This window comes from Thamnophis elegans, chromosome 5, assembly GCF_009769535.1.
Source record: "Thamnophis elegans isolate rThaEle1 chromosome 5, rThaEle1.pri, whole genome shotgun sequence".
NCBI classification, from domain to species: domain Eukaryota; kingdom Metazoa; phylum Chordata; class Lepidosauria; order Squamata; family Colubridae; genus Thamnophis; species Thamnophis elegans.
Window position 1 is genome coordinate 51,478,674 of NC_045545.1, and position 26,711 is coordinate 51,505,384.

At 45.4% G+C, this 26,711-nt stretch overlaps 1 protein-coding gene across 1 annotated transcript; it reads left to right on the plus strand.

Moving 5' to 3' along the window:
- Nucleotides 1–447: 447 nt before the first annotated feature.
- Nucleotides 448–23,807, plus strand: BYSL (bystin like). The gene is made up of 7 exons (XM_032217448.1): nt 448–787; nt 1,848–2,008; nt 9,552–9,690; nt 10,037–10,170; nt 10,659–10,819; nt 19,842–19,944; nt 21,090–23,807. The coding sequence occupies exons 1-7, from the start codon at nt 506–508 to the stop codon at nt 21,433–21,435; spliced, it is 1,326 nt and encodes a 441-aa protein (XP_032073339.1). The 5' UTR covers nt 448–505; the 3' UTR covers nt 21,436–23,807.
- The last annotated feature ends 2,904 nt before the right edge of the window (nt 23,808–26,711 follow it).

The following is a 26,711-nucleotide window of genomic DNA, read 5'->3' on the forward strand; positions in this document are numbered from 1 at the left end:
GATAGATAGATAGATAGATAGAGTTTCAGGCAGCTTCACCGTAAACCCTCGACAGACAAAGATTACACGAAAGGCCACTGGTTCTGTCCAGCCGCACTCCTCCTCCTCCCTGAGAACCGTGCATGGCGCTGTTCAAGTTCAAATTCAAATTCAAACCTTTATTGTCAGAGTACAACATGTGTACAATGAGATTGGCTGAGCCTCCCTTCCTGCACCCCACCCACCCCAATATACTCACAGTGAAAGACAGAAAATCCTAACCCAGCTGTTCTCAAAAGGATCAGGCGAAGATAACAACAACAACAACACAAACAGCTCCAGAGGGGGCGGGGGGAGCATGAAATTGCCACTATGCCTCTGAGGCAGGTTTAAAAAGTCTGCAGGATCTCCGGAGTCACCGCTACTTTCAGCCGTAGCTCCGCACCCGGGTGACGCGCATTGAACGCATGCGCGTTTGGGCAGCCATTTTTCCTCCCGTTGCTGCGTGCTCCATCGGCGGGGAAACATGCCCAAGGCGAAGCGGTCGAGAGGCTCCTCCGGTGGGGCGACGGCGACGAGCGTCCCCTTGGCCGAGCAGATTGCTCAGAGCGATTCCGTGAAACCCATCACGAGGGTCAAGCGTCGGGACCAGGCAGGGAAGCATGGTGGGGGAGAAGAGGACGACGAGTATGGTGGCCGAGAAGCTTTCCCGGCGGATCTTGCGGCAGGCCCGCATCCAGCAAGACGAGCTGGAGGCGAGCATGGCGTCGGCAGTGGCCACGAGCCAGGAAGAAGACAACAGTCCTGGGTGAGTGTCTGGGAAGCTTGTGCTGGAAAGACGGGACAAAGTATTTTCTTGCTTCGGAAAGACACGTGTTTTTTTAAAAAAGGTTTTGCTGCAGTTACCCGAAAATTATAAAAGAATTAAACTCAATGTGCAATAAATGTGGGGGTGGGGGTAACCCATAGGATTTACACAAGGGAATGCCAGGCTGAACGCATAAGATTTTTAGGAGGCGTCTTAAAATGGTATAATGGCATAGGTTTCGGGATTTCAGAATGCCATCGTGAGAGTCACTACAGAGAAAGGCCACTATGAGAAATTGCAAGATATAAATCTCTCAATTGCAGGAGACGCCGACCTCACCAAGAATATGAGAAGCTGTGAGATAGCAAGCAGGAGTTTGAATAGCCTTCTTCAGGGAGATTAAAAACTGCCTAAATTCTAAAATGCCTGAATCCAGACTAAAACAACCATTTTCCTTCATACAAACTATCAGTAGAGGGAGGCTGGACTTAAACTTCTGACATAAATCCTGGGTTGTTTTCATTTTTTTAGTAGAAGAAAGGATGATTAGCTTTGCAGTCAATAATGGAAATATGAAATATTTCTGGCTTCTGTTACCGAGAGGTCTTATTTCTTTATCCAGGATAGTGAAATAAAATTTGATGTAACATTGTTTTTTAACAGCTAGTAGTACATGGCTGATTTTTAGCTGCTGTTGTGACGTATTTATGATATTGAGTAATGTGCTTCTATATAAGATTTAAAGGACCAGGTTAGGGAGACATTATGGATAATATGTGGTGCCAACAGTCACCACACGTATGATGGCACATAATCTGTTAATGAATATTGTATATAGGTTTGGTAAACTCACCATTTAATAGATTGTGGTTTACTTGATTTGTATAAATGTGCAAGTTTAAATCCCATTTCAATTAATAGATAAGGTAGATATTAATTAAATGCCATTGGGATTTAATGAACATTCTAATGTAACAGACACTCCTTCCCCCACTTTACTCATTACATAAAAATGTAATTAAAGTTGCTTCCTTTAAAATATTTTTTCTTTCTTTTTCAGGACCTACTTCAAAGGATGGAGACTCCGATGCAGAGGATGAATGGCCAGAGCTGGGGGCAGCTGGAGCCCATGGAGAAGGAAGAGTATTGTGAAGAGATGACTGTAAATCCAGATGATGAAAAAGCCATTGACATGTTCATGAGCAAGAACCCACCAGTGAGGTAAGCCAAATGATCAAATACTGATATTATGGTAACATCTAAGATAAATTGTGAATGGATGATGTAAATGGAACTTGCTGAGGTGGCTAATTGATCCGAGAAAAAGCAGTGTCTAGGTTTATTCCTCATTGACAACACCTCAAAGGACTTTTGCAGAAAACAGAAAAAAAAACTTATGATTCAGGGTTTTAATGAAGCTGGATAAATGATGGAAAGAAGGGAGGTAGGTTGTAATCACCAAGTAAGAGATAAAATTTATCTCTAAAAACAGGAAAGAGAAGCCTCAGGTCTTTCCAATGAGTCGTCTCTCTCATTTGATGGCCAATTTATTGAGCTTCAGGTTTCAGTATCTATCCTAAAGAATATGGCAAGGTTGATTTCCTTTAGGATTGACTGATTTGATCTCCTTGCAATCCGTGGGACTCTCAAGAGTCTTCTCCAGCACCACACTTCTAAAGCAATAATTCTTCAATGCTCAACCTTCTTTATGGTACAGCTCTCATAGCCATACATTACTACTAGGAAAATCACAACTATACAGACTTTTGTCGGAAAGATGAGGTATCTGCTTTTAATATGCTGTCTAGGTTTGTTACATCCTCCCTCAAGTGTGTCTTAATTTCATGGCTGCAGTCACCATCTGCAGTGAACTTGGAGCCCAAGGAAATAAATTTGTCACTGGTTCTATTTCATCACCATATATTTGCGAGAAAGTGATGGGACTGATTGTCATGATTTTAGGCTTTTTTTTAATGTTGAGTTTCAAGCCAATTTAATTTATAAAGGTATACCCTATCCAGTTGATATTGATTCTAGGGGGTGAAAGAGCCAGTGTTATTTGAAGATATTTTCATGTCGTGTGGTCAGCATGACGGTATGCTGAGACGCATGGAAACAGTGTTACGTTCCCACCAAAATGATACCTATTTACTTGCATTTGCATGCTTTCAAACGCTTGGTGGACAGGAGCTGGGGCAAATAATGGGAGCTTACCCTGTTGCATGGCACTCGGCTCCAAACCAGGCTGCCAGCTTTCCAGCTGTAAGCTCAACATCTTTAACTGCTGAGCACACCCCCCTACCCCCGATTATAACATAAGTAAATTTAAATCCTTTCGGTCACATTTTTTCTGTTCCAGCTCTATATTATAACCAAGATTTTTAGCCCATTCTATCAAACGTTCTTTCACTTGTGCTTCTTTTTTCAAATGTCAATAACATTCCATACATTTTAGCATACATTTATACACAATTCTGTTTCACATTCAAGTCTTACAATGTTCAAAATGATAGATTTGTCTAAATCTTTCTACCAACTGTAAGTAAGATTCTGAACATGTTTAGACAGCTAACTCACTTGTTCCCATCACTGGTCAAGCCCTGGTCATCTTTCAGTAGCCCCCATCTTAATAGAACCATTCAGTGGTTCTCATCAAGGCTACAGAGGCTTTACCTTTCCTTTAGCCACAGAAATAGTCTAATTATAATTCCTCATATAAGTAAGTGCAGGAGATGGGCAGATTTAGGTCACAAGTGTAATCTCTTATAGTTTATGTTTACCATAGGAGTTCTGTGAGCAACATTTTATTCATATCCCACTATAGGAACTCTCCATTGTATTCAGATATGGCAGTTCAAATGGTAAGGATCAGAATGACAGTTTCTCCACATGTCAGTGTCTCCTAAATGGATCTAAGCAGCTTCAGACTATTTCAGAAAAAATTACCTGTTCAGGAGCCTTAGTAGTAATGGATATACAAATGCAAATCTTAACGGGTTGGGGATGTTCTCTCACTAATGCACTCATTATTCCTTAGTGGATAGTGAAACCAATGCTTCAGCTAACAAGGTACTCTATAATTCTAAAACTTTATTTTCTTCTTCTTGTTTAACCAGCAGATGGTGCTTTAATTATTGGGTACAGAATATTGCATTTGGAATCTTGAGATTTCAGATCTATCTCTGTGTGTGTGTGTGTGTGTGTGTATACACTATCTTTACAAATTTGAAACCCAACACAAATACTATATAGTTTACCTCTCTTAGAATTTATTTTTATTGGCATAACTTTGGAATGTAACGAGGTATATTCATTTTTAACTTTTGTGAATGTATGAGAAACTCTGAAATTGGCATTTTCAAAAGTACATACAACATATTTATCAGTGGTGATGACATTTCATCATTATGCATTGCTTGTTCTCTAGTGAATGTTGCAGGAGGGTCCAGGAATGGGATTATCATGCCCATATCTGCTCGGAGATTGAGTCATAATTGTAGCCACGCCTCTCTGACTCTCCTTGGCTCACGCTTCCATTCCTGGACCTTCTTTCAACATTTCCACCTCAACCAGCCGCTATTATATGGTGGCCGTTCATCGTTAGCCACCTTCCAGCCAGGAGCACTGGTGGCAGCGCTCCATCAGCCATTTTAAAGCTCCACTTGGCATCGGACAGAGTTGCCATTCATCAGCAGCCGCTGAAGGGCTCCTTCCCGCTGGCGGAGGGAGTCATGTGAAGCAGTGGTGGACTTCAAAAAATTTACTGCCAGTTCTGTGGGCGTGGCTTGGCAGTCGTGGTGACTGGGTGGGCATGGCCAATTTAGCCATTCATTTTGCCTGCTGGGAGCCAAAATAGGTTGTGACGCCCCCCTCCGCTCTATTTGGGCCTAGCAGGCCTCCCTGAAGCCTGCTGGGAGCCAAATGGGACTGATGGGGATCCTGGAAGATTTGGGGGAAGGGAAGGTTGCGAGCCCAGTGGGGATGGTGGGGGGGGGTGCAGCAAGCTCCGTGGGGGGAGGGCTAGAGAGACTTACCTGTAGGCAGGAGGAGGCAGGGAAGCCACCTCAGAGATGATGCGTGAGTGGGTGGAGCATTTGCATTTAAAACAGTCTGTGCATGCGCACAACAGTAAAAAAGAGAAAAATTACATTTTTTCCATGAAGATTGTTCTGCTTATATGCAAACAGAAACCCAAGAGGGTGCCGCCGCCGAGGATTAGTACCGGTATGATCACATGTCTGCTGGAGTTACTACCTCTTTGGCCAAACTGGACCGAATAGGTAGGAACCCACCTCTGACGTGGAGGCAAGATTGCCCATTCATCAGGTAGAGCCTCATTGTTCCTTCAACGTCTTCAGGCAGATCAGGCGGGGAGAGCAGCTTCGGGAAGCTGGTGCAGTGGTGGCCACTTATCTTGGAACACGTGGAACCAGGGCTCGCAGCAAAGTAGCATCAGCGGGGAAACCGGCGCAGTAGAGGCCGTTTATCTTGTACCATGTGGAGCTGGGGCTCGCAGCGAAGCCTTTTACAACTTTGCCTTGCGGAGAGCGGCCAGCACCAGCAGACCGGAAGTTGAGAGGCTACAGGGAAGCGGCACACACATCAGCTGCAGTCCAGCATCACACCTGGAGTTCAAGCGGAACTGTGAGTACCGCGTGGCGGTCAGAGGAATGCAAAATGGTGGATGCAGATCCCGAGGATGCGGGAGGCCCATCTACCTCTTCCAGTGCCCTAAGTTTGGAGAATCAACACTCCAGGCCCACTGCTTCATCTAGGAGGACCAAAGCTGCTCAATCAGTTGCTGACCCACTCAATACAGATAGCTACATGGCAAAACTTCCAGAAAGCTTCAGATTACTTATATCGCAGGCCATTTCTGATGGAATAGTTATGGGGCTAGGAGAAAAACCCAACTCCAGCAGAGAGGACATTCATGAGGCTCCTCAAAGTTACCAAGCTCAACCTGAGCTACAGGTGTTACAGGCACATAGGTCCGCTTCTTCTCTGGCTAGCGAGGAATCCCTTACTGGTGACAAGGCTCAGAGAGATCTTGATCTCTCGGATGATAAGGCCTTGGTTTCAGACCCCCCTGCCTTCAAGCAGTTTTCCCCCCAGCTTTGTTCAAGACTCTCCTTCACAAGGCGAGAACCACTACCAAATTGGGGGTAGGAACCACTACTACTGTGGGGACCATGGGTCACAAAGATCTAGATGAGGGAGTCATTTCAGAGTCCTTGGCAGAAAGGAGGAGATACCAGCTCCCCAATTATTTCTGAACGTAGTTAAGAAACAAGGGGCACACCCGGGAGCCTTTCCCAATCCTGGGGAGAATGAGCGCAGATTCTACAACATGGAACAGGGTTTCTCCCAGACCCTCCAGTTACCATCCATAGATACACCTCTGGTGGCTCTGGCCTCTTCTTCCTCTTTAGTAACAGGGGACATTGCTGACAACCTGGAAGAGGAAGACAAAATAGCCGAGCTGACTCTTCGTAAAAACTTCAGTCAGCGGCTTGGGCCATCAAGGCGGCTGCTTCGGCCTCCTTTTTCAATCGTACCACCCTTCTATGGCTGCGCCAACTACAGAAGCGTATTCCCCCCCCCCCCCAGGATGTTCGGCTTCATCAGGACCTAAGTAATTACTGGCAGCCACTCAATTTTCTGCAGACGCTACTCTTAATGCTGTTAAGTATGGGTCCAAGGCACTCTCGACCTCGGTTGTATGCAGGAGGTTGGTATGGCTTCGCAATTGGCAGGCTGATGCCAAAGCAAAATGGAAGCTGGCAAAATCTCCTTTCACAGGAGGTTTCTTATTTGGCGAATCTTTAGGCTCTGTGCTGGATAGAAACAAAGACAAACGTAAAGTATTGCCCACAGCAACCAGGCAGCCAGATCCACACCCCTTGCATACTTTCGTAGACCCTCCTTTCGTGCCCCAGACAATGATTTCCAGCAACAACGGTATTTCCAAGCTCGCTCAGACAGACAGTCAGATAGATCCTATCCCCGTGATAGACCCAGGTTTCAGCCACAGAGCATGCAGCCCTTTCATGGGGCAGGCAGCCATCCCTTCCACCAGGACAAATCACTTGGGAGCCAGTCCTCCCATAGATGGTCGCCTCGTACTCTTTGTGGATCTATGGGAGAACATCACCTCAGACTCGTGGGTTCTCAGCACAGTGAGATTCAGACTCCGGCTGGCGTTCCTCTCCCCTCCCCTGAACCATTTCAGAACTTTTCCCGTCTCCAGGAACAAGGTGAAACGGGGCCTCATGAGGACTGCAATCCAGCATCTACTGGAGATCCAGGCCATCAAGGTAGTTGCGGCTCATCTGGCACTCTGCCACTTCCAGAAGTTGCTAGAAGGGTGACATGTGCTTCTCTTGATGGACAATGTAGCCGCCAAGGCTCACGTCAACTGGCAAGGAGGGGACCCATTCGAAGACCTATGGATAGAGACGTAGAGACCTGTCACCTGGGTGGAGAAGCATCTCCTATCCATCAAGGCAGAGCACATCTCGGGATTGGCGAATCATCAAGCCGATTGGCTCAGCAGAGCCACAATGGACCACGGCGAGTGGCAACTGCATTCCAAGCCGTTCAGACAGATTTGCCAGAGGTTCTGGCATCCGGAGATGGACCTGTTCGCGACTCAGATGAACGCTCAGCTCCCAAGATTTTTTTTCCTGGTTTACAAGCCAGGGAGCAGAAGGGACCGATGCCCTCCGCAGCTGTTGGCTTTGGGGGCTCCTTTATGCTTTCCCCCCCTTCCTCTGATCCCAGGGGTCCTGAGAAATATAGAGTCAGAGAGGGCGGAAGTAATCCTCCTAGATCCACATTGGCCAAGGAGGCCCTGGTTTGCGGACCTACTAAACCTTTTCATATCCCCTCCATGGAGAATTCCCCGGGAGAAGATCTCCCTGTGCCAGGGGGTCCTGGTCCATCCGGAGCCTCAGTGGTCCAGTTGACCTTCTGGCACATGAGAGGGTTCTCCTGAGGAACGCCAACTTCTCCTCCAGGGTTATCAAGACAATAGAGGCATCCAGATCCACAATGAGGCTCTACAATGCCACGTGGACTACCTTTGTTAGGTGGTGTCAGGTGGCTCACATTGAACCAACGGGGGCCCTCTATCCCGCAAATTCTTGACTTCCTCCAGGACGGCCTAGATAGGGGCCTCTCCCACAACACCATCGCAGGCAGGTGGCAGAACTGTCCACCGTGTTTTTGGAGGAGGGACGTCAGCCACTGGCTCAGCACCCATTTATTAAAAGCTTCATAAAGGGCGCGGCCAATCTCAGACCCTCAGCAATCCATAGATTTTCCACTTGAGATCTGGCCAACGGTTCTTCAGACTCTAATAGGGAGCCTTTCGAACCCTTGAGAAGTGTTAGCCTTCAGTTCCTAATGTTTAAGGTTGTGCTGTTAGTTGCCATAACATTGGCTAGACGCATTTCTGAGTTAGGAGCCCTTTCAATCAGGGCAGACCTTTGCATTTTTCACCCAAGAACAGTGATCCTCCGACTTGACCCTTCCTTCATTCCGAAGGTCAACTCTCCCTTCCACAGCACTCAGGAGATCATTCTTCCTGACTTCTGTTATGACCCTTCCCATGATAGGGAACAGAGGTGGCATAGGCTAGACGTCAGGAGGGCTCTCCATATCTATATAAAATGAACAGCTAGCAGGAGGAACGGAGGCTCTCTTTGTTTCCTTCCAGGTAGCAACGTTGGGAGCAAGGATCACCCCCTTCCACAATAGGTTGCTGGCTGAGGGCTTCCATTGCACGGGCCTATGAGGCTCGGTTTCACGGTACCTAGTGGAATATGGCCCACTCAACCAGTCGCACCGTGACTTCAGTGGCATGGGCCACCCAAGCCCCTATTGAGGACATCTGCAGGGCAACCACTTGGGCTTCCTCTTTATAAAGCATTATAGGCTTGATGCGTTCACACCTTCTGAGGCATCCTTCAACTGAAGGGTGCTTCAACAGGTGCTCACTGCATCGGGAACTCCGGACCAGTAAGTTCCCCACCCTTAGGACGCCAGCTTTGGTACATGCCATTCCTGGACCCTCCTGCAACATACAATGGAGAAGTAACATTGGTCCTACCTGACACATGTTTCTAAGTGGGTTGCAGGAGGGTCCAGGCCCCTTCCTAGGCTATAGGTCCGTAGTTAGGCCTGTTACGGGGAAGTTTGGGTTTTTTTCTTTTTACAGCTCACTCTATACAGCTGCGACATTGTTGAAACTGGAGCCAAGGAGAGAGAATGTCAGAGAGTCGTGGCTGCAATTATGACTCAGTTTCTGGGCAGATTAGGACATGATAATCCCATTCCTGAACCCCCCTGAAACCCACTGAGAAGCAACACCTTAGGTAGGACCAATGTTACTTTTCTTCCCACAGCAGCCATTGTATGCACCCTAAATCTACTCTAAAGAAGGCTTTGTTGTCATGGGAGAACAAAGAGGAATAATATAGATAATATAAATATAGAAAATAAGCTTGTATTTTTCAAATGGACAGGAGTATTAAGTGATAATATAAAGATGCCGCCACTTTCAAGTTGCTTGTTTTTAACCACAATCTTCTGAACTGAACAATCCTAGACAAGTGATGGTGAAGGACTACCTAAGAACTTTATTCTGATCTATTACAAGTCAGATTAAGAATCACCTTTAATGCTGTTTCTCCTACTTAATTAGCTAATAAGGGGATGAATAAGTTATCTGCTCCATTACCCTCCATTTGGCACCTATTAGGCGCACCTTAGCAGACATTATCATGGAGAAGCTAACAGAAAAACAGACGGAGGTAGAGACGGTGATGTCAGAAATATCTGGCCGACCCATGCCACAGCTCAACCCTCGTGTCCTGGAAGTCTACAAAGGTGTCAAAGAAGTAAGTGTAATGAGTGTGTGTTTTGCTACTTATGTGTTTGTATATCATGTTATATAAATAAATGTGAGTTAATTGCTGGGAAAAAAAACCTAGTGCACCAACCGTGTGATGTTCATAACTAATGCTGCACTTCAGTTTATTATAGCTTTAATATTAATTAGAAATGTTTTTGATGAAGCTTATTAGTTAGCACAACCATGCTGATGTGAAAAAATAGTGATATCGGGGAAGGATCTCCGATATCTCTCTGCTATAAAGACTTTATGAACAATAAATATAGTTTGTAATTAAGCAACGTTGACTATTGCTATCATATAATTAAATCACTTTTAAAATGTTGCTAAAGGTGTTATCAAAATACAGAAGTGGAAAGTTGCCCAAAGCCTTCAAGATTGTCCAGCATTATCGAATTGGGAGCAGATGCTTTATATCACAGAGCCAGAAACATGGACGGCAGCTGCCATGTACCAGGCCCACAAGGTGGGATTCTTCTATAAATAATGCCTGTTACGCTGGTTTTCATTCACTAGCAGCTCCTTTCTGATCTGGATACATTCAGAGTTTCAACACATTAAATCAAGCTTGTGTTATAAAAGTGATAGTAGATGAAAGCCACCTTTTCTCTGGAATTCTATTCCCGAATCATCACTTTTACCATTCCTTCTTCTGAACATTAAAGCCCTGCAAACATTACTTTTCTGTTGAAGATAGTTGTGAGAATTTTATGAGATGCAGATATGTTAAGGTCTGGTTTTTATATGGTCTTTTTAGGTTTTTGTCTTTTGATGTGTGAACATCTCTGAAGTCTGGTAGTTGTATAAAATGTTTATTGGGATTATATAAGCATACTAAAATGATATTTATATTCTATTATAAAACAGTTGATCTCACTTATCTAGTTTTCCCAGCTGAAATATTTACTTTTTCACCTTCTCCCCTTCCTTCCATGCTTTTATTATCTGCTCTAGAATTTTTTCTTCTAATCTTAAAGAGAGGATGGCCCAGAGATTCTACAATCTCGTGCTTCTCCCACGAATCAGAGATGATATTGCTGAATACAAACGCCTCAATTTCCATCTTTATATGGCACTGAAGAAGGCCTTGTTCAAACCCGGAGCCTGGTTCAAAGGTGAGTTCGTTACAATTGAATGGTAATTTAAAATATAAAATTGTCAAGCAATTCTTCGTTTCTGGGCTATCAGCTAGAAAATACATTGTTAATGTTCTCATTTTATGAGCATTTGTTTCAGATTTATTCTCTTACACTTCACTGCTACCGTTCTTAATACACTTATTTTGAAAGGCAATAGGGATAGGATATGCGAGCTGGAAGTTTCATTTTGATCTGAAATACGTGTTTGCCTTTGTTCTGTTTTTACTTGTCAAACAGTATTTCTTCCCCTACTACTATAAATTAATTGTTTTTGTATCAAGCACCACTTTAGCAAGAACAAAAAAAATTTTGACATTCAAATTTAGAGAGGCAAATTCTTTATGATTGTAATCTGAGCTCCAAAGAGTTTGTGAGATGGGGGCTCCCTTTTCTGTTTGGAGTCCAAATAGCTGAAAAAGAAACTGTTCAAAGGGAAGAGGAACTGGTGTTGCTGAATCGTCGTCAGCTGGATCGGAGGAGAGGCTGACTTCCTCCAGAGCAACCTCAGAATAGCTTCCGCCAAGCAGCAAAGGATAGGAGGAGGAACCTGATGGATGAGGGTTCTTTTGCAGAAGTTGGTGGGATCCAGCTTTCTGATATCCCTCTGCAATCTAATAGGGCACAGCACATCAGAACAACTAGACACAAGGACAGTTTTTTCCCAAATGCCATCACTGCTAAACAACTAATTCCCACAACACTGTCAAACTATTTACTAAGACTGTATTACTATTATTATTCTCATCCTTGCTATTGCCTATCTCCTCCCTCATATGACTAACCTTGAATCTTTATGATTTATATTGTTTTATTTGTTTCCTAATATGATTTGATTGCTTATTAGTAACCTATGATGATCACTAAGTGTTGTATCTTATGATTCTTGATGAATGTATTTTTTTCCAGTGCACTGCTCAGAGAGCCCAAATGCTGGGTTAACACAGCCTATCTGCCCTTGGACTGAGTGATGTTTTTCTTGACCACGCCTCCCTTTGCCTGCACATGCTCAATTCGAAAACTCAGTCCGCCCGAGTTAGGGCTGTTTTGGGAGAGCTCCAGTCTAAGAGCAGAAAGGCTGGAAAAAGTTTCCCAATTTGGACCACGTTTAAATTCTCAGATAGAGAAAATCACGCTTCTACATCAGGTCTGTCTATTTGCCTCCAGTGAGGCTTCCGTCGCTTTAAGAGAAGGGCTGCCGGGTTTTCCCTGCTGTTGCTAATTGCAAGCACTGCAGGGGGTTGAAAAGGCTTGCACAGGGGGGCTGGCTAGCAAGGGAGCAATTAGTGGGATAAACCAAGTTCCCTGTTGGAACAGGGGCGTCCCAGGGGAGGAAAAGTCCAGCAAGGCTCTGAGAAGGCTCTAAAGCAGGTGAGCCGGATTGCTAGGATTCCCTCGCCTGCTCCATTTTGCCCGGCAACAGCAGCGACGGCTGGAGCCTTCGCGCGCCTTTCAGGGCTGAAAGAGCGGGAAGCGGCTGCGTGCGCAACCCCCGCCATTTTGGATCGCTCTGACTCACTGGGCAGAGCGGCAGAGCTCAGAGCGTGCGAGGAACAAGGCAGCAAGAAGAGCCCAGCCAGCCAACGGAGCCTCAGCGAGCCCTCAACGACTGCAGAACGCCGCGGGAGGCTGGGGGCTAGTCTGGGAAGCCAGCTAGTCTCTCCCTCCGGAAAATAAGCTAAGTCTCGGGGAACCGAGGGCGGTGGGAGGAAGGAAATCCGACCCCAAGGTGGCCCTTCCCTCCTGGAGATTCTGCCAGCGCTTTTGGACTGCAAAGGCCAGCGCGTGCCCATCCCAACTCCAGCTATCTTCCAGGCCTCGTGGGGACCTGAAATGGCTGAGGAATGCAGGGAGGCCTTAGGGGATCAGGTGGGGCCCTCCAGCAAGCGCTGCAAGCTGGATCCCTCTGTAAATAAAGGCAAAGGGCACAAAGGCTCACTTGAAAGGTCTTCTCCAAGAGCCACAGTGGATCCCAGGGAGGTTTCAAGGCCCCTTCAGCCAGAACCTAGCCCAGACCGTCGCAGCAGGGAGTCAGCTTCCCCTGATCGTGAGGCCCAATCCCCCGGGGACAGTGAATTCTTGTCTGGGGATAACTATGCATCCAGGGATCCATCTCCTGAAGCATCTTGGGGGTACCCCGACTCCCCCTAGCTCTCCATCGGAGAGGAACGAGATTCTGTCCAGAATTCCCCCTTTGGGAAGGGTGGATCCAGCTCAGGCAGGCCTAGCCGTCGCAGGCCCAGTAAGCAAAAGAAAAAAAGGGGAAAAAGTCCTGCTCTTTCGGATGAAATGAGGGAGGTAATTGCCTTAGCCATCTCCCAAGGGATAGCTGAAGGCATTAAGCGCAAGGGCTCTCGCAAGGGCAAGGCCCCAAAGGAGAAACGCAAACCTAGGGCCTCCACCTCTAAGGAGCCTGTATCCTCCTCCCCATCTTCAAGCCCCTCTCACTCTGGGTTATCAAGTTCTGAGCAGGAAGAAGGGGAGATTTTCGCCCTTTCCGAAGACGAAAACCCCACCCCTGACAAGCCAAAATTCTCTGGCCTGTTTCAACCGTCATTATTCAAGTCTATCTTGCACAAAGCCATGACGGCCACAGAGTTAGGCCCCACTTCCAGACCCGAGGCCTCTCAGGCTTCCACTTCCAAGGATCTTAAGCATGGGTTGTTCAAAGAGACAGTAGAAACTCCCGAGGTTATTCCTGTGCCAGACCTATTTATGGACGCGGTACAGCGCCAGTGGCTACAGCCGGGCACCCTGACCAACCCCAGTGGGGGGGATAGAACTCTATATGCAGTAGAAGATAAATGGAGGAAATCCTCAAATTCCCAGAAGTAGATGCCCCAGTCGTGTCTCTGACTTCCAATTCCAACCTGCCAGCTGAGCTCCTAGAGGGACTTAAGGCAGAAGATAAGAGGTCGGAAAAGGCATGTCAGAAAACACACATGGCGTCTGCCTGGGCCATCAAGGCATCCACCTCTGCCTCCTTTTTTATTAGGGCCACCCTATTCTGGCTGCGCCAACTCAGGTCCAGACCCCCGCCCAGGAAATCTAGGTGGCGCCATGAGCTAACCAAGATTATTACCGCTGTCGAGTATTCGGCGGATGCCACCTTGACAGCAGCAAAATTCTCTTCCAGAGCTCTAGCTTCCAATATCACCTCCCGCCACCTCCTATGGCTCAGGCACTGGCAGGCCGAAATGAAGGCTAAATGGAAGCTGGCATCGGCCCCATTAAAGGGGGCTTTCTGTTTGGAGAGGCCCTGGACAAGTTTGTCACCGAAACCAAGGACAAACGCAAGATCCTTCCGGCAACCTTTAAAGGGGTGACCGGAAAGGGGCGGGGTCCTTTCGTAAGAGACCCTACAGGAGCCAGGAAACAGGGCAATCTTCTCACCCTTCCTCCTATCAGAGGCCCTTTCAGGCAGGGGGGGATAGGCACCAAGACAGATCCTTCGGGGCTCGTGCCAACCAATCCCAGTCTTCCTTTCGGAGACCATTCCGAGGAGGAGGAAACAACAGTGGTGGATCCCGGCCCTTTCGTAAGGGAAAGTGACGGTCACAGGGATCCCCTCATCGGGGGTCGGCTACGGCTGTATGCCGACAGGTGGGAGGAGATAATATCGGACAAGTGGGTCCTCAACACCATTCGCAAGGGCCTTCTCCTGGACTTCCTATCCTTTCCCCAAAGAAAGTTTATCCGCTGCCCTACCCCAGGAACCCAGAAAAGAGGGAACGCATGAGGGCAGAAATCTACCATCTCCTAGAGATAGAGGCGATAGAGCCAGTCCCCAGGGATCAGCAGGGGAGGGGCTTCTATTCGATCCTCTTCCTAGTGCCCAAAAGTTCAGGGGGGTGGAGGGCCATCTTGGACCTCAAGAGCCTAAATCAGCATCTGGCTTACAAGAGGTTCAAGATGCAGTCACTCCACTCCATCCTGGGCTGTGTGAGGGAGGGGGACCTATTGACATCAATAGATCTCAAAGAGGCCTACCTGCATGTCCCCATCCATGTGGCCCACAGGCGGTTCCTGAGGTTCTACGCGGAAGGGAAGCATTTCCAGTACAGGGCTCTTCCCTTCGGGCTATCATCTGCGCCCAGAACATTCACCAAAATTCTGGCAGTGCTAGCGGCTCATCTCCGCAACCATCCGGTTCGTCTGGAATGTTATTTAGACGACATAATCATTCACTCTCTCACCACCAAGCAGGCACACCGCGATGTTTCTCTAACTGTGCAGACCCTGCAGTACCATGGCTTCTCTGTCAACATGGAGAAGAGCCAGTTCCGACCATCCACCTGTATACAGCACCTGGGTGCGGTCATCAACTCCACCTCCTGCCAGGTATTTCTTTCGCCAGACCGGCTGTCGAACCTGAGACGCAGAGTGAAGCACTGCAGCCTTGCCAGGTCGGTACCCATCATTCAGCTGTCCCAGCTCCTAGGGATAAGGATCTCGTGCCTGGGGGTGGTTCCCTGGGCCCGCCTTCACGCCAGGGAGCTGCAGTGGTTTCTGCTGCCAGTGCAGAGGGCCAGGAACAGCAACTCACTCAGGCGGGTTCGGCTCCCACGAAAGGTGATCCGGTCTCTGGCATGGTGGAGGTCCAAGGCAGTCAGGAAGGGCTGCCTGTTCAAGGAGCCGGAGAGACTAGTTGTCACCACGGATGCCAGCCTCCTGGGGTGGGGCGCCCACTGTCAGGGACACCTAGCCCAAGGCCGATGGACTCAGAGGGAGGCCGCCCACAGCATCAATTGGCTGGAACTGAGGGCAGCTCGCCTAGCGCTGAGAAAGTTCGCATCTCTAGTAAGAGGGGCTCATGTACTGTTGATGACAGACAATGTGGCGACAAAAAGCGCACATAAACCGGCAAGGGGGCACTCGATCAAAGGCCCTCATGCTCGAGGCAGAAGCGCTGGGCAGGTGGGCGGAACGTCATCTGGCTTCTCTCAGTGCAGATCACATCTCCGGCGTAAGCAACCGGGAAGCAGACTGGCTGAGCCGCCAACGCATCGACCACTCGGAGTGGCGCCTGCACCCGGACCTGTTCCAGCAGATCGTGAGGAGGTTCGGCAAGCCACAGGTAGACCTGTTTGCCACACACAACAACACAGCTCCCACGCTTCTTCAGTCGCTACCACTCGCCCCAGGCGGAGGGAACAATGCTCTGAGGTCAGCGTGGCCTCAGGGACTTCTGTATGCCTTCCCTCCACTTCCGCTCATCCCTCAAGTGGTGAACAAGCTCCTGACCGAAAAGGCAGACCTCATTCTGGTGGCTCCCTTCTGGCCCAGAAGGCCCTGGTACGCAGACCTGGTCAGCCTCTCAGTTCAAAGACCTTGGAGAATCCCCCGGGACAAGATTGCCCTCAGCCAGGGGGCCATCATCCATCCGGAGCCCCAGTGGCTGCAGCTAGCCGTTTGGCACTTGAAGGGGAGCTCCTGAGAAAGCAAAAATTCTCTGACCAGGTCATTCGAACAATCCAAGCGTCCAGGAAGCCCTCTACGACTAGAATCTACGATGCCACCTGGGCCGCCTTCTCACGGTGGTGCAAGACTAGGAACATAGAGGCCTCCTCAGCCTCGATCCCCCAGACCCTAGACTTTTTGCAAGAGGGTCTGGATAAGGGCCTTGCAGTCAGCACCCTCAGACGCCAGGTTGCAGCGTTGTCTACCATCCTGGCAAAGGGCTCCTCTCGCTCGCTGAGTCAGCTCCCCCAGATCAAGAGCTTTCTCAAGGGAGCAGCGAACATCAGCCCTCCAACTGTTCACCGGTATCCGTCATGGGATCTTCCATTTGTGCTTAAGGCCCTGACCAAAGCCCCATTTGAGCCTTTAAAAAAGACCAGTCTGCGCTACCTCACCATCAAAACCGCTTTCCTGGTGGCCATTACATCCGCTCGCAGGGTAGCCGAGCTTGCTGCGCTCTCTGTCAGGGAGGATTTGTGCGTAGTTCACCCGGACAGAGTAATATTGAGACTTGATCCGTCATTTGCTCCGAAAATTAACTCCCTGTTTCACAGGACTCAAGAACTTATTTTGCCCAACTTCTGTCCCCATCCTTCTCACCCTAAGGAGCGTGAGTGGCACAAGCTGGACGTGAGACGGGCCGTGCGCACGTATGTAAAGAGAACAAAGGACTACCGCCGGTCAGAGGCTTTCTTTGTCTCCTTCCTCCCTGCGTCCCTGGGCCGCAAGGTCTCCTCTCACACTGTGGGACGTTGGCTACGTGCTTGCATCAAACTGGCATAGGAGCACCAGGGCAAGACGGCTCCGAGACGAATCACCGCTCACTCCACCAGGAGTGCTGCAACGTCTGCAGCCTGGGCAATCCAGGCCTCTATCCTAGACATTTGTAGAGCGGCCACCTGGGCTTCCCCCACGGCCCTTATTAGAAACTATAAGATTGACACCTTTGCCTCAGCCGAAGCCTCCTTTGGCAGAAGAGTATTACAAGGAGTGGCTGAAATGCCAGAGGCTTCGGCGCTTCCCCACCCTGGGACTCAATAGCTTGGGCATGTCCCAGCATTTGGGCTCTCTGAGCAGTGCACTGGAGAAAGACCGTTGGCTTACCTGAACGGTCGTTCTCGGGGCACTGCGAAGAGAGCCCAAACCCACCCGGGTGTTAGTATTGAACGATGTGGCTGTATTGACTGTAATTGATTACAGGACGGTTCCTTCGTTTTCGAATTGAGCATGTGCAGGCAAAGGGAGGCGTGGTCAAGAAAAACATCACTCAGTCCAAGGGCAGATAGGCTGTGTTAACCCAGCATTTGGGCTCTCTTCGCAGTGCCCCGAGAACGACCGTTCAGGTAAGCCAACGGTCTTTTCTTTTTATGTACACTGAGAGCATATGCACCAAAGACAAATTCCTCGTGTGTCCAATCACACTTGTCCAATAAAGAATTCTACCTACGTACCTACCTACCTACCTATTTATCTAATAGAAAACCTTAAGTTAGACTTTAAAGGATAATGCATTTTGTCTTGCAAGAGACAAAGGTAGCAATCAAAAGTATGACGTTGCACAGATACGTAATTAAAGATAAATTGGCATGGATCAATACAAGAACAATATGGCAGGAAAAATTGAAATTTGGTAGAGACTACAATGAGAGGAGGTGCATCAATTTTCCTAGTCTGAGGGTCATACATTATTCCAAACAATAATAGATGTAGGGAAATCAGAGATAGGTAATCCTCAACGTACAACCACAATTGAGGCCAAAATTTCTGTGGCTAAGTGAAAAACGTTGCCCCATTTTATGACCTGCTGTTCAGTTAGTAATATGGTTGTTAAGTGAATCTGGCTTCCCCATTGACTTTGCTTGACAGAAGCTCGCAAAAGCAGATCACATAACCCAAGAACACTGCAACCATCATAAATGCAAGTTAGTTGCTAAGCATGTGAATTTTGAATGTGATCATGGGGATGCTGCTGGGGTCATAAATGTGTAGATGGTGGTAAGTCACTTTTTCAATGCCGTTGTAACTTTGAATGGTCACTAAATGAAGTATTGTAAATTGAGGACTACCTGTACTTGATGTGATTTAATTTACAGTTAAACATAAGTAAACTTAAATACAGTTCATATGGTTACTCTTCAGCTCTGCATGTATTATAAGACCCCCATCCTTTCTCTCTGAAACAGTTTTGTAAACAGTTTTTGAAAGTCTCTAGGTTACATTCAAAACTTTTTGAATTGCATAAATTGCAGCTACAGTTCGAAAGTCTCTGCAATCGAAGAGAAATATTATAAGCTGTTTGGCATTCAAATGGTTTCTCCATCTCCTATATAGCACCATGCACTTTGAAGAGAATAATGAGGTAGCATAGTGTTTGAAAAACATTAAACAGGATTATTGATAAAGACAATTATTAGTAGAGGTGAGACCAAGGCTGGCTAACCCTGTTCATACTAATTATCTATAGCTAATAGCAGAAAGTAGAGATCAGTGGATGATCTGTACAAGTAATCCTCTAGTTATAACAGTTCAATTAGTGACCGTTCGAAGCTATGCGATAATCCCTCCCAAGTGTTTACAACAAAGTCCCAAAATTATGAATGTTGCAGTACCATGGCAGTCGTTCACCCTTAGGAACTACCGCAGAAGTACTGCAACATTCATCCTATCCACCTGCATTCCAGTTCCTCACAACTGCTTCCCTCTCCCATCCTGCCACACTGGACTCACTTACCTTGCAAAGAACTGTCCCCTCTCTGCACCAGTTTATTTGCCTTCAGTGATAAGAGATCAGGATGATTTCACTTCCAGTGTCTGGTCGGCTTGCAGATGCTTTTTGTGCCGAGAGTAGATTCTGCTGTCTGATCTTGTGTGACTTCAGGCACCACCCGTTTTTGCAGAGAATGGGTGCCTGAAGTCATGCAAGATCAAGGCCCCCAGAAACTTTTGCTCTCGGCACAAAAACATTTGCAAGCCAACTGGACACTGGAAGGGAAATTGTCCTCTCATCTCCCTCAAAAGCAAAGAAACTGCGGGAGAGGAGACAGATCTTTGCAAACTTAAGTGATTCCTGCATGGCAGAATGGAGGGGAGAAGCACGAGGTATCTCAATGGGTTGGGGAGGCCTTGGGTGACCTGTTCCATCACAAAGCCACTCCTGGCCTTCGCCACCCTGAGATACTTGACCTGCACACTTAATTAGCGAAACTGTGGGTGAAAGCAGGGAGTGACCATGTTCAAGTTACATGATTCACTCCTATGAATCCTTGAGTTACAAATATAATTGGCAGGCTCCGTTACATTCGTAACTCAAGGATTACCTGTAGCTGGTCCACTCCATAAGGTCAGTAGAAGGACATTGGTTAATCTAAGAGCAATGCAATTCTTGAAGTGTCAGGTTCTTGAAGCATGAAAAATTAAGTTCAAGTTGGTGTGCTAGTGTGAGCTTCTGATAGGAATTTTGTTTTTGTTTGAACTCCTGGTGGGAATTTTGTGTGTGTTACATTAAAAGAGGCTATGTTAATTCTGACCCCTTTCCTCTCAGGAATTCTCATCCCTCTGTGTGAGTCTGGAACATGCACATTGCGAGAAGCAATCATTGTGGGCAGCATCCTCACCAAGTGCTCTATTCCAGTCCTTCATTCAGGGTAAGAGAACTGAGTTAATTAACAACAGAAGGAAAATAGTCCGGGGATGTGAATGTGGAGAAGGGTCTCCTTTGCCATTTATCCATGTATCCTTGGCTCTGAAATCTTGCTGACAAATTTTATTTTAGTGTCTTGGGAGAAAAAATATATTTCAGACTATATTCATAATCTGTAATGGGAATTATGAAAACCAAAATCCTTGCTTGATTTGTAATATTCTTGTATTTAAGCTTTTACATATCCCTTTGGTTCAACAATGTAATATGATTGTTGTGGCCTAAATGTTTTGGGGAAATTACTTCATGGCAAGAATAGGGTTGCAAATTTTTCCATTGGTTCCACTGATGCCCTGACAATAGCAGGTAGCCATGCAAGGAGAAGGTAAAGCTTAAAAGAAAAGCCTCAGATTCTTATTTATACAAATCTCCAAAGCACAGAAGCACCATCTGTAACAGACATTAGCAACCTGAATTGTGGACATTTTGCATTTCATTGCTCCAACCACAATCCAAATTGCTTTTTGGCCGGTGTCCATCTGGTTTACTCATCATTCCCCAATTTGGTGTTCTCTGCATGTGTTAGACTTAACTATAATCAAACTCAACTCAAATCCAATGCCAGGAGCCATTGGATTTGAGGCAGAAGGACAGGATTTGCTATTTCTCTACCTTCATCACTAGGAATCCCAATTTTCTCCTTCAAAGCAAAATTAAAAGCCCAAGGAAAGTCCCTTAATGCTTTGGTGCCTGATCACCCTTCACTTAAGTTTTGCAATCAGATGATCAAATTGTTATATAAACATACATTCAAGTATTATTTCAAGTATTATCGTCCCTCTGGAACAATCTCCCTGTGGAGATTTGGACCCTTACCACCCTTCAGTCTTTCTGCAAAGCCGCCAAAACCTGGCTGTTCCGGCAGGCCTGGGGCTGATGAGTTCCCGGCCCCACTTGAATTGCTGCGTCTGTTGAGTAGTTTTAAATTGTCTCTGTTTTCTGTTTTTTGTCTTGTGTGTTTTGTATGGCCCCTTCCCCATGTGTTTGTTCGCCGCCCTGAGTCCCTCCGGGAATAGGGCAGCATACAAGTTCAATAAATTGAATTGAATTGAATTGAATTTCCATTCTTTTCTCCTTTTCTTGTGCTAGAGCTGCTATGCTAAAGATTGCTGAGATGGAATACAGTGGCGCCAACAGCATTTTTCTCCGTCTGCTGATTGACAAGAAATATGCCTTGCCTTTCCGTGTTGTAGATGCTCTAGTTTTTCACTTTCTAGCTTTTCGGAAAGATCAGCGAACCTTACCTGTCCTCTGGCACCAGTGCCTCTTGACATTCGCCCAGCGCTACAAAGAAGACCTGTCCTCTGAGCAGAAAGAAGCTCTCTTGGAGTTGCTGAAGTTTCACAACCATTCCCAGATTTCTCCAGAAATCCGCAGGGAGCTGGTGAACTCCAAATGTCGGGACATTGAGGGGATTCCAGTTGTAATGGAGTAAACAAAGTAAAGGATGAAGGACTCTCTCTATGGCTCACTTCAATGGTTGTGATTTGTTTATGATGGGACTAAAAGAATAAAATGTTCCTACAATGTTGAAACTTAGCAAGCTTTTTTGCAGGAATTAAGGCTTTTATAGAGTTGTTTTTAAAAATCAACACTATGCTTGGGACAAAATAAGATTATTCTTGCAGATGAGAACCCTCTATTAAATAATGTTAATAGAATTATAAGTTTCTTGGAAAACCCCTCTCTCAGAAAGGACTCTGATAACGACATGACCTTTGGAGGCATTGATAGAGGAATATTGATAAAGAGCAGTAAGCTGAAGAGTTGCAATGCTGATTAATGGGCAGATAAAAAGAGTGCCAATTCTGAGAGGCAAACTAGACATCTGAAGAGAGACATTGTTGCTTTGTAGAATAGGGCCCCTTATAAGTGTGGATAATCAAGGTCTTGTTCCTTTAAAATAGGAATGATCACATAGTGACCTATGACCCCAAGCACCTTACCCAATCCCTATGGATTCAGAAATGGTGTGTGTATGTTGCTGATTTGGGTTACCCCTTTCAAGTGCTGAATAAAAAGACCAGACGGATGTGCAAGTTGAGCATGCAAGATAGAACTTGAGCTGCTTTGCTTTCTGAGAGGGATGTCCGAGTGTTGCATAGGGTGCACCACTTTTTAATAAGTCCATGACCATTTCTATTCTCAATTTTGGTCACTTAGAAAGCCAGTGTTTTGAATCCTGATAGTTTTGTATGATTATGAAATGATTCTCTGCCTCAAACACACATGCACATATATGAACAGCAGACTTTGATCCACTAGTTGTCAACCCTGAAGCTGACCTGACTGAGGCCAATTTGAGGCACTAGTTGATATCTACAGCATGTTTCAGTTGTATTGTCCAAGGACAAGTGGCATTTAAACACCTCCTGATGGGGACAGTAATAAGCAATCTTGTTGCAGCTGCTCTTCCTGGTTTAACAGATACATCCAGAAAGGTCATCTTTACTACACAGTCATATTATTTTCAAAAGTCAAGAGAAGCAGCCTTCTGCTATCTTGCTTCTCTGGCTGATATTACAATTAATCTCAGATCAATTCATCTCAACTAGAAGTTGAGAAATGATGTTATTGTTGAGTCCTTAGAAAATGGCTTATTTCATAAACTGCTTCTAAACTAGATTATCTTAATATTGTCATAGAGAAATGCCCTTAAGGTATCTAGGACAATATAAAGTTTGCTGGGGTCTGGGCAGATGCTATACATCTTTCAAGCAACTTAATTGAGGAGGATTTGGATCTTTGGGACATAAGAGGAAATTTTCCTGCTTTGAATACATAGACACCTGTTGCTATATTCTTAATAAGCATGATGTGATCCTTATGGCACTTTTTCTTTTTGGCAAAGTAATATTCAGAGGATCAGCAGATGACCACAAATACTAAACTTGTCAGTATTAGACCTTACTGAAGTGGAATTGGTATTCTATATTCATGTGTCCTGAATTCTCTCTGATTTGTTCAGAATGCTTTTCTAATGTTGTATGCCTAACAACATCCAACTGTTTTGTTTTGTTTTATGCTCCCTCTTGCCAAAATGGAATATATTTGAGCTATCATTCAAGCCACAGGAATGTTGGATGGGCACAATTGTAGAATGTAAGATTTTAACTATGAGAAACGGCTGGCTTCAGATGCCATCTGTGATGGTTCTGATGTAGCTGTTGTCATCATTATTCTTTCCATACTACATTTCCTTCCCATTACATGCTGGGGTCTGCCGTAGTTATATTCTAACACTGATTATTAGCACAGATGTGAGGATACCAGAGGTCAGTGCCTACTTACTGGCAGGGAGTCAGCAAGACACTTTCTCCCGTGCTTTTCAAACTGATGCAGCTCCAGGCTGCATTAGGATTTTTATGCTTTGGGGCACTAAGAACTCATTATTTTTTTTGAACTGTGAATAAGCTTATTGGCTATTCCTGCAGCAGCTGGGAATGGAAGAGTAATTGGTTTGAATAGGTTTCAGCTTGAGGGGAGATTTGGTTGAGTGCCTGCTCTGAGCAGCAGGCTTTTCGTGTTACCATACGTCCCCTAGGACAAGACACTTGTTAGAGCACTGATTACTGAACAATTTGCATGTCACCCATCCATCGATTTGGCAGTGTAAGTGGTCATAGGCTGAAGCGGTTAATGTTACATAGAGCTGGTAAATTAACGTCTGATGCAGCCTAAACCATTTCCGTGGATGGAGTTCTATGCTATTGACTAAGAACAGGTTGCTAGCATGACTCTTGAAGGGTGAAAGCAGTAAAGCCAAGCCAAAGGAAGGCAATGTCTGGAATGTGTTCCTAGGCAGAGGAACCAAGTCAAGAAGCCTCTTGAATAGACCTTGTACACATTGTGCAAAGTGAATGGAATGGAGTCTCTGTCTTGTGTGACTATTTTCTGGTTGCATTTACATTCATTAGAATCATCTCAGAATCTTTTGAATTTTAGGATTCCTGTAGAATAGGCTAAGGCTTGTTTGTGGTTCAGCATTGCTAAATATTGACTACTTGGACATAGCATGTTCCATGAATGTTAGCCATTGTGTTTTGTTAATCCCTAACATACTTTGGGGTCCAACCTGTAAGAGAGAGAGAGAGGACAATCTAGGTCAGAGATGTCAAACTCAAGGCCTGGGGGCTGGATCTGGTCCAAGGGAGTGCTTAGATCTGGCCTGCAGAGCTGCTCTGGAAACTGAAGGACTGGCCCGTGATGCGGCCCTTCTGAGCTCCATTTTTGCTGGCAGAGGGTTGCAGGAGGTCCTGGCAGTGGAAAATGGAGCTCGAGAGCCCATTTTCACTGGAAGAGTGCTTGAGCCACCACAGGAGCCACTGGCATGAATAATGTCGAGCTGCCCTCCTCCCCCGAGGTCAAACACAACTCTGTTGCGGCCCTCAATGAAATCCAGTTTGACACTCCTGATCTAGATTATTGAGTCCAACCTGTTGCCCAATGCAGAAATCCAAATGAAAGCATTCATTTAGGTATCAATCACTGGTCTGTAGTTCCTTTGTTTCCCCTTCTTGAAACACATGATCTCCAATCACCTGTTTTCTAATTTTTAAAAAAAAGATCAGGCCAGATCAGTAAATTCCTTCAGTAGTTAAGGTACAAGTCATCTGCCCTCATTGAAGGTCAAGGCATTGTCTGTATACCAAGCAAAATCTGCAAACATGCTCTTTTATCTCTCTTCATGGTTGTATTGTGAAATATATATCCTCTTCTCAGAAAAGGCTTAAGCCAAAATAAACTCTGCCTTTTGTTATCTATAAGCTTTTTGCTATCTTTATTGAGCAACTGATATAATTATTTCCTTTTTCTTTTTTGAACCTATCAATGTATCTGACAATTTAGTTATTGAATTCTAGTTTCCATTAAACCCTAATCATATAATTGGCCAATTTCACTCAAAGCATTTACTTAGTTAAGATTTACTGAACAAACTACACTTAACTACATATTCACACAAGCAAATTACATTATGGCATAAAATGGACGTTAGACACTTTCAGGTTGAGCAATCTTAAAAAAAAAACAAGGGCAAGAGGGGTGGGGCTTCTGAGCTGACAAGTTCACTACTATACCTTAGAGAAGGTCTAAAGGAAAAAAAACTCCACAAGGTACCTCCTTGTGAAGTCTTTGTGGAGATTTTTTAGTGCATTACATTATAGTTTTGCTTCCCTTTATTCCCATGGAACACATTCAAGTCTTCTGCTTAACAGCAATTTCTGAATTGGGTCATAATTCACCATAGGGAGGATCGTCTATTTTAGTATTTAGTAGTATTTTGCCTACTATAAAGGTGACATTCTGCTCTTAAACTAGTCAGCTACGGAGGCTTTTTAAGAGCCCCCCCCCCTCCCCTAAGACTCACTTGCCATACTTGGTTGGATCAATTAATATGAATGTGCTCATATATTCCTGCCTGCAGCTCCTTATTCTGCTTTTCCAAGCTCCTCGTAAAGACCCTCCATTAACACGATGTATTGCACCGGTTATCTATGTTTGAAAGGAAATGTAGATGCTGATTCCAGGATGGTTCTACTGCAGCTTTTCGGATAGATTAAAATTCAGAGATTCTAAGATACAGAGACTTAATTGACAGACAGGGAAACTTAAAAACAATTGAAGAATTGGCAGATCAGAATATGAAAGTTGATTGGCTAACTTACCTGCAAATTAAAACTAAATACAATAAAGATACTAAAATATATGGCATTGAAACAGAACCACACGAATTGGATAAAATTATTCAAAGTCCAAATAGAAAGATGATAGGGAAAATATATAAATTCCTCCTGAAGTATCAAATGGAAGAGGAAATTGTGAAAGAACAAGTGATAAAATGGGCGCAGAACTTTGGCTGTAACATTGAACTAGACAAATGGGAAAAATTTTGGGGAATAAATTTAAGAATGACACTATTAGTTCCATACAAGGAAAACCAGTACAAAATGCTTTATAGATGGCATCTGGCACCATCAAGGTTGGCTAAAATCTCAACAAATACCTCCCCAAAATGCTGGAAATGTAATTCGGTACATGGAACATATCATTTATGGTGGACCTGTGAAGAGGCCAAAAAATTCTGGAAAAGGATCAAAATTGGCTGGAGGCAATAACAAGGGTTAAAATAGATTGGAAACCTGAAGTTTTTCTATTAGGAATTATGTCAGTGAAATACAAAAAAGAAATACAATATCTAATATTACATATACTTAGAGCAGCAAGGATCGCTTTTGCCCAGAAGTGGAAAAACAAACTAACCCCAAATGAAGATGAAATAATAAGAAAAATTATGGACTGTGCCGAAATGGATAAATTAATGAAAGAAATACAGGGAAAAGAAGAATCAGAATTCTACCAGATATGGGATAAATGGTATAGTTGGATGGAGCAAAGAAATAAAAAGCAATGAAAGAATAGAACCATACTCAAAAATAATAGTTATGAGTAAAACAAGGGGTCATGATTGATGAAATCAAATCAGGACGATAGCTGGCATATAGACTGTAGAATGATAGAGAAAAAAGGAAATGATATGAAACAAAAATGGGTTTGTGGAAATACCATCTCCAAGAAAACATAACTGGGATTGAAAGAGACACCTATAACAATAGAAAAAGAAAGGAAGGGAAGAAGGAAGGAAAGGAGGGGAGGAAGAAAGTAGAGAATGGAGGGACGAAGGAATGGAAAGGAGTGGAGGGTGGAAGAGAG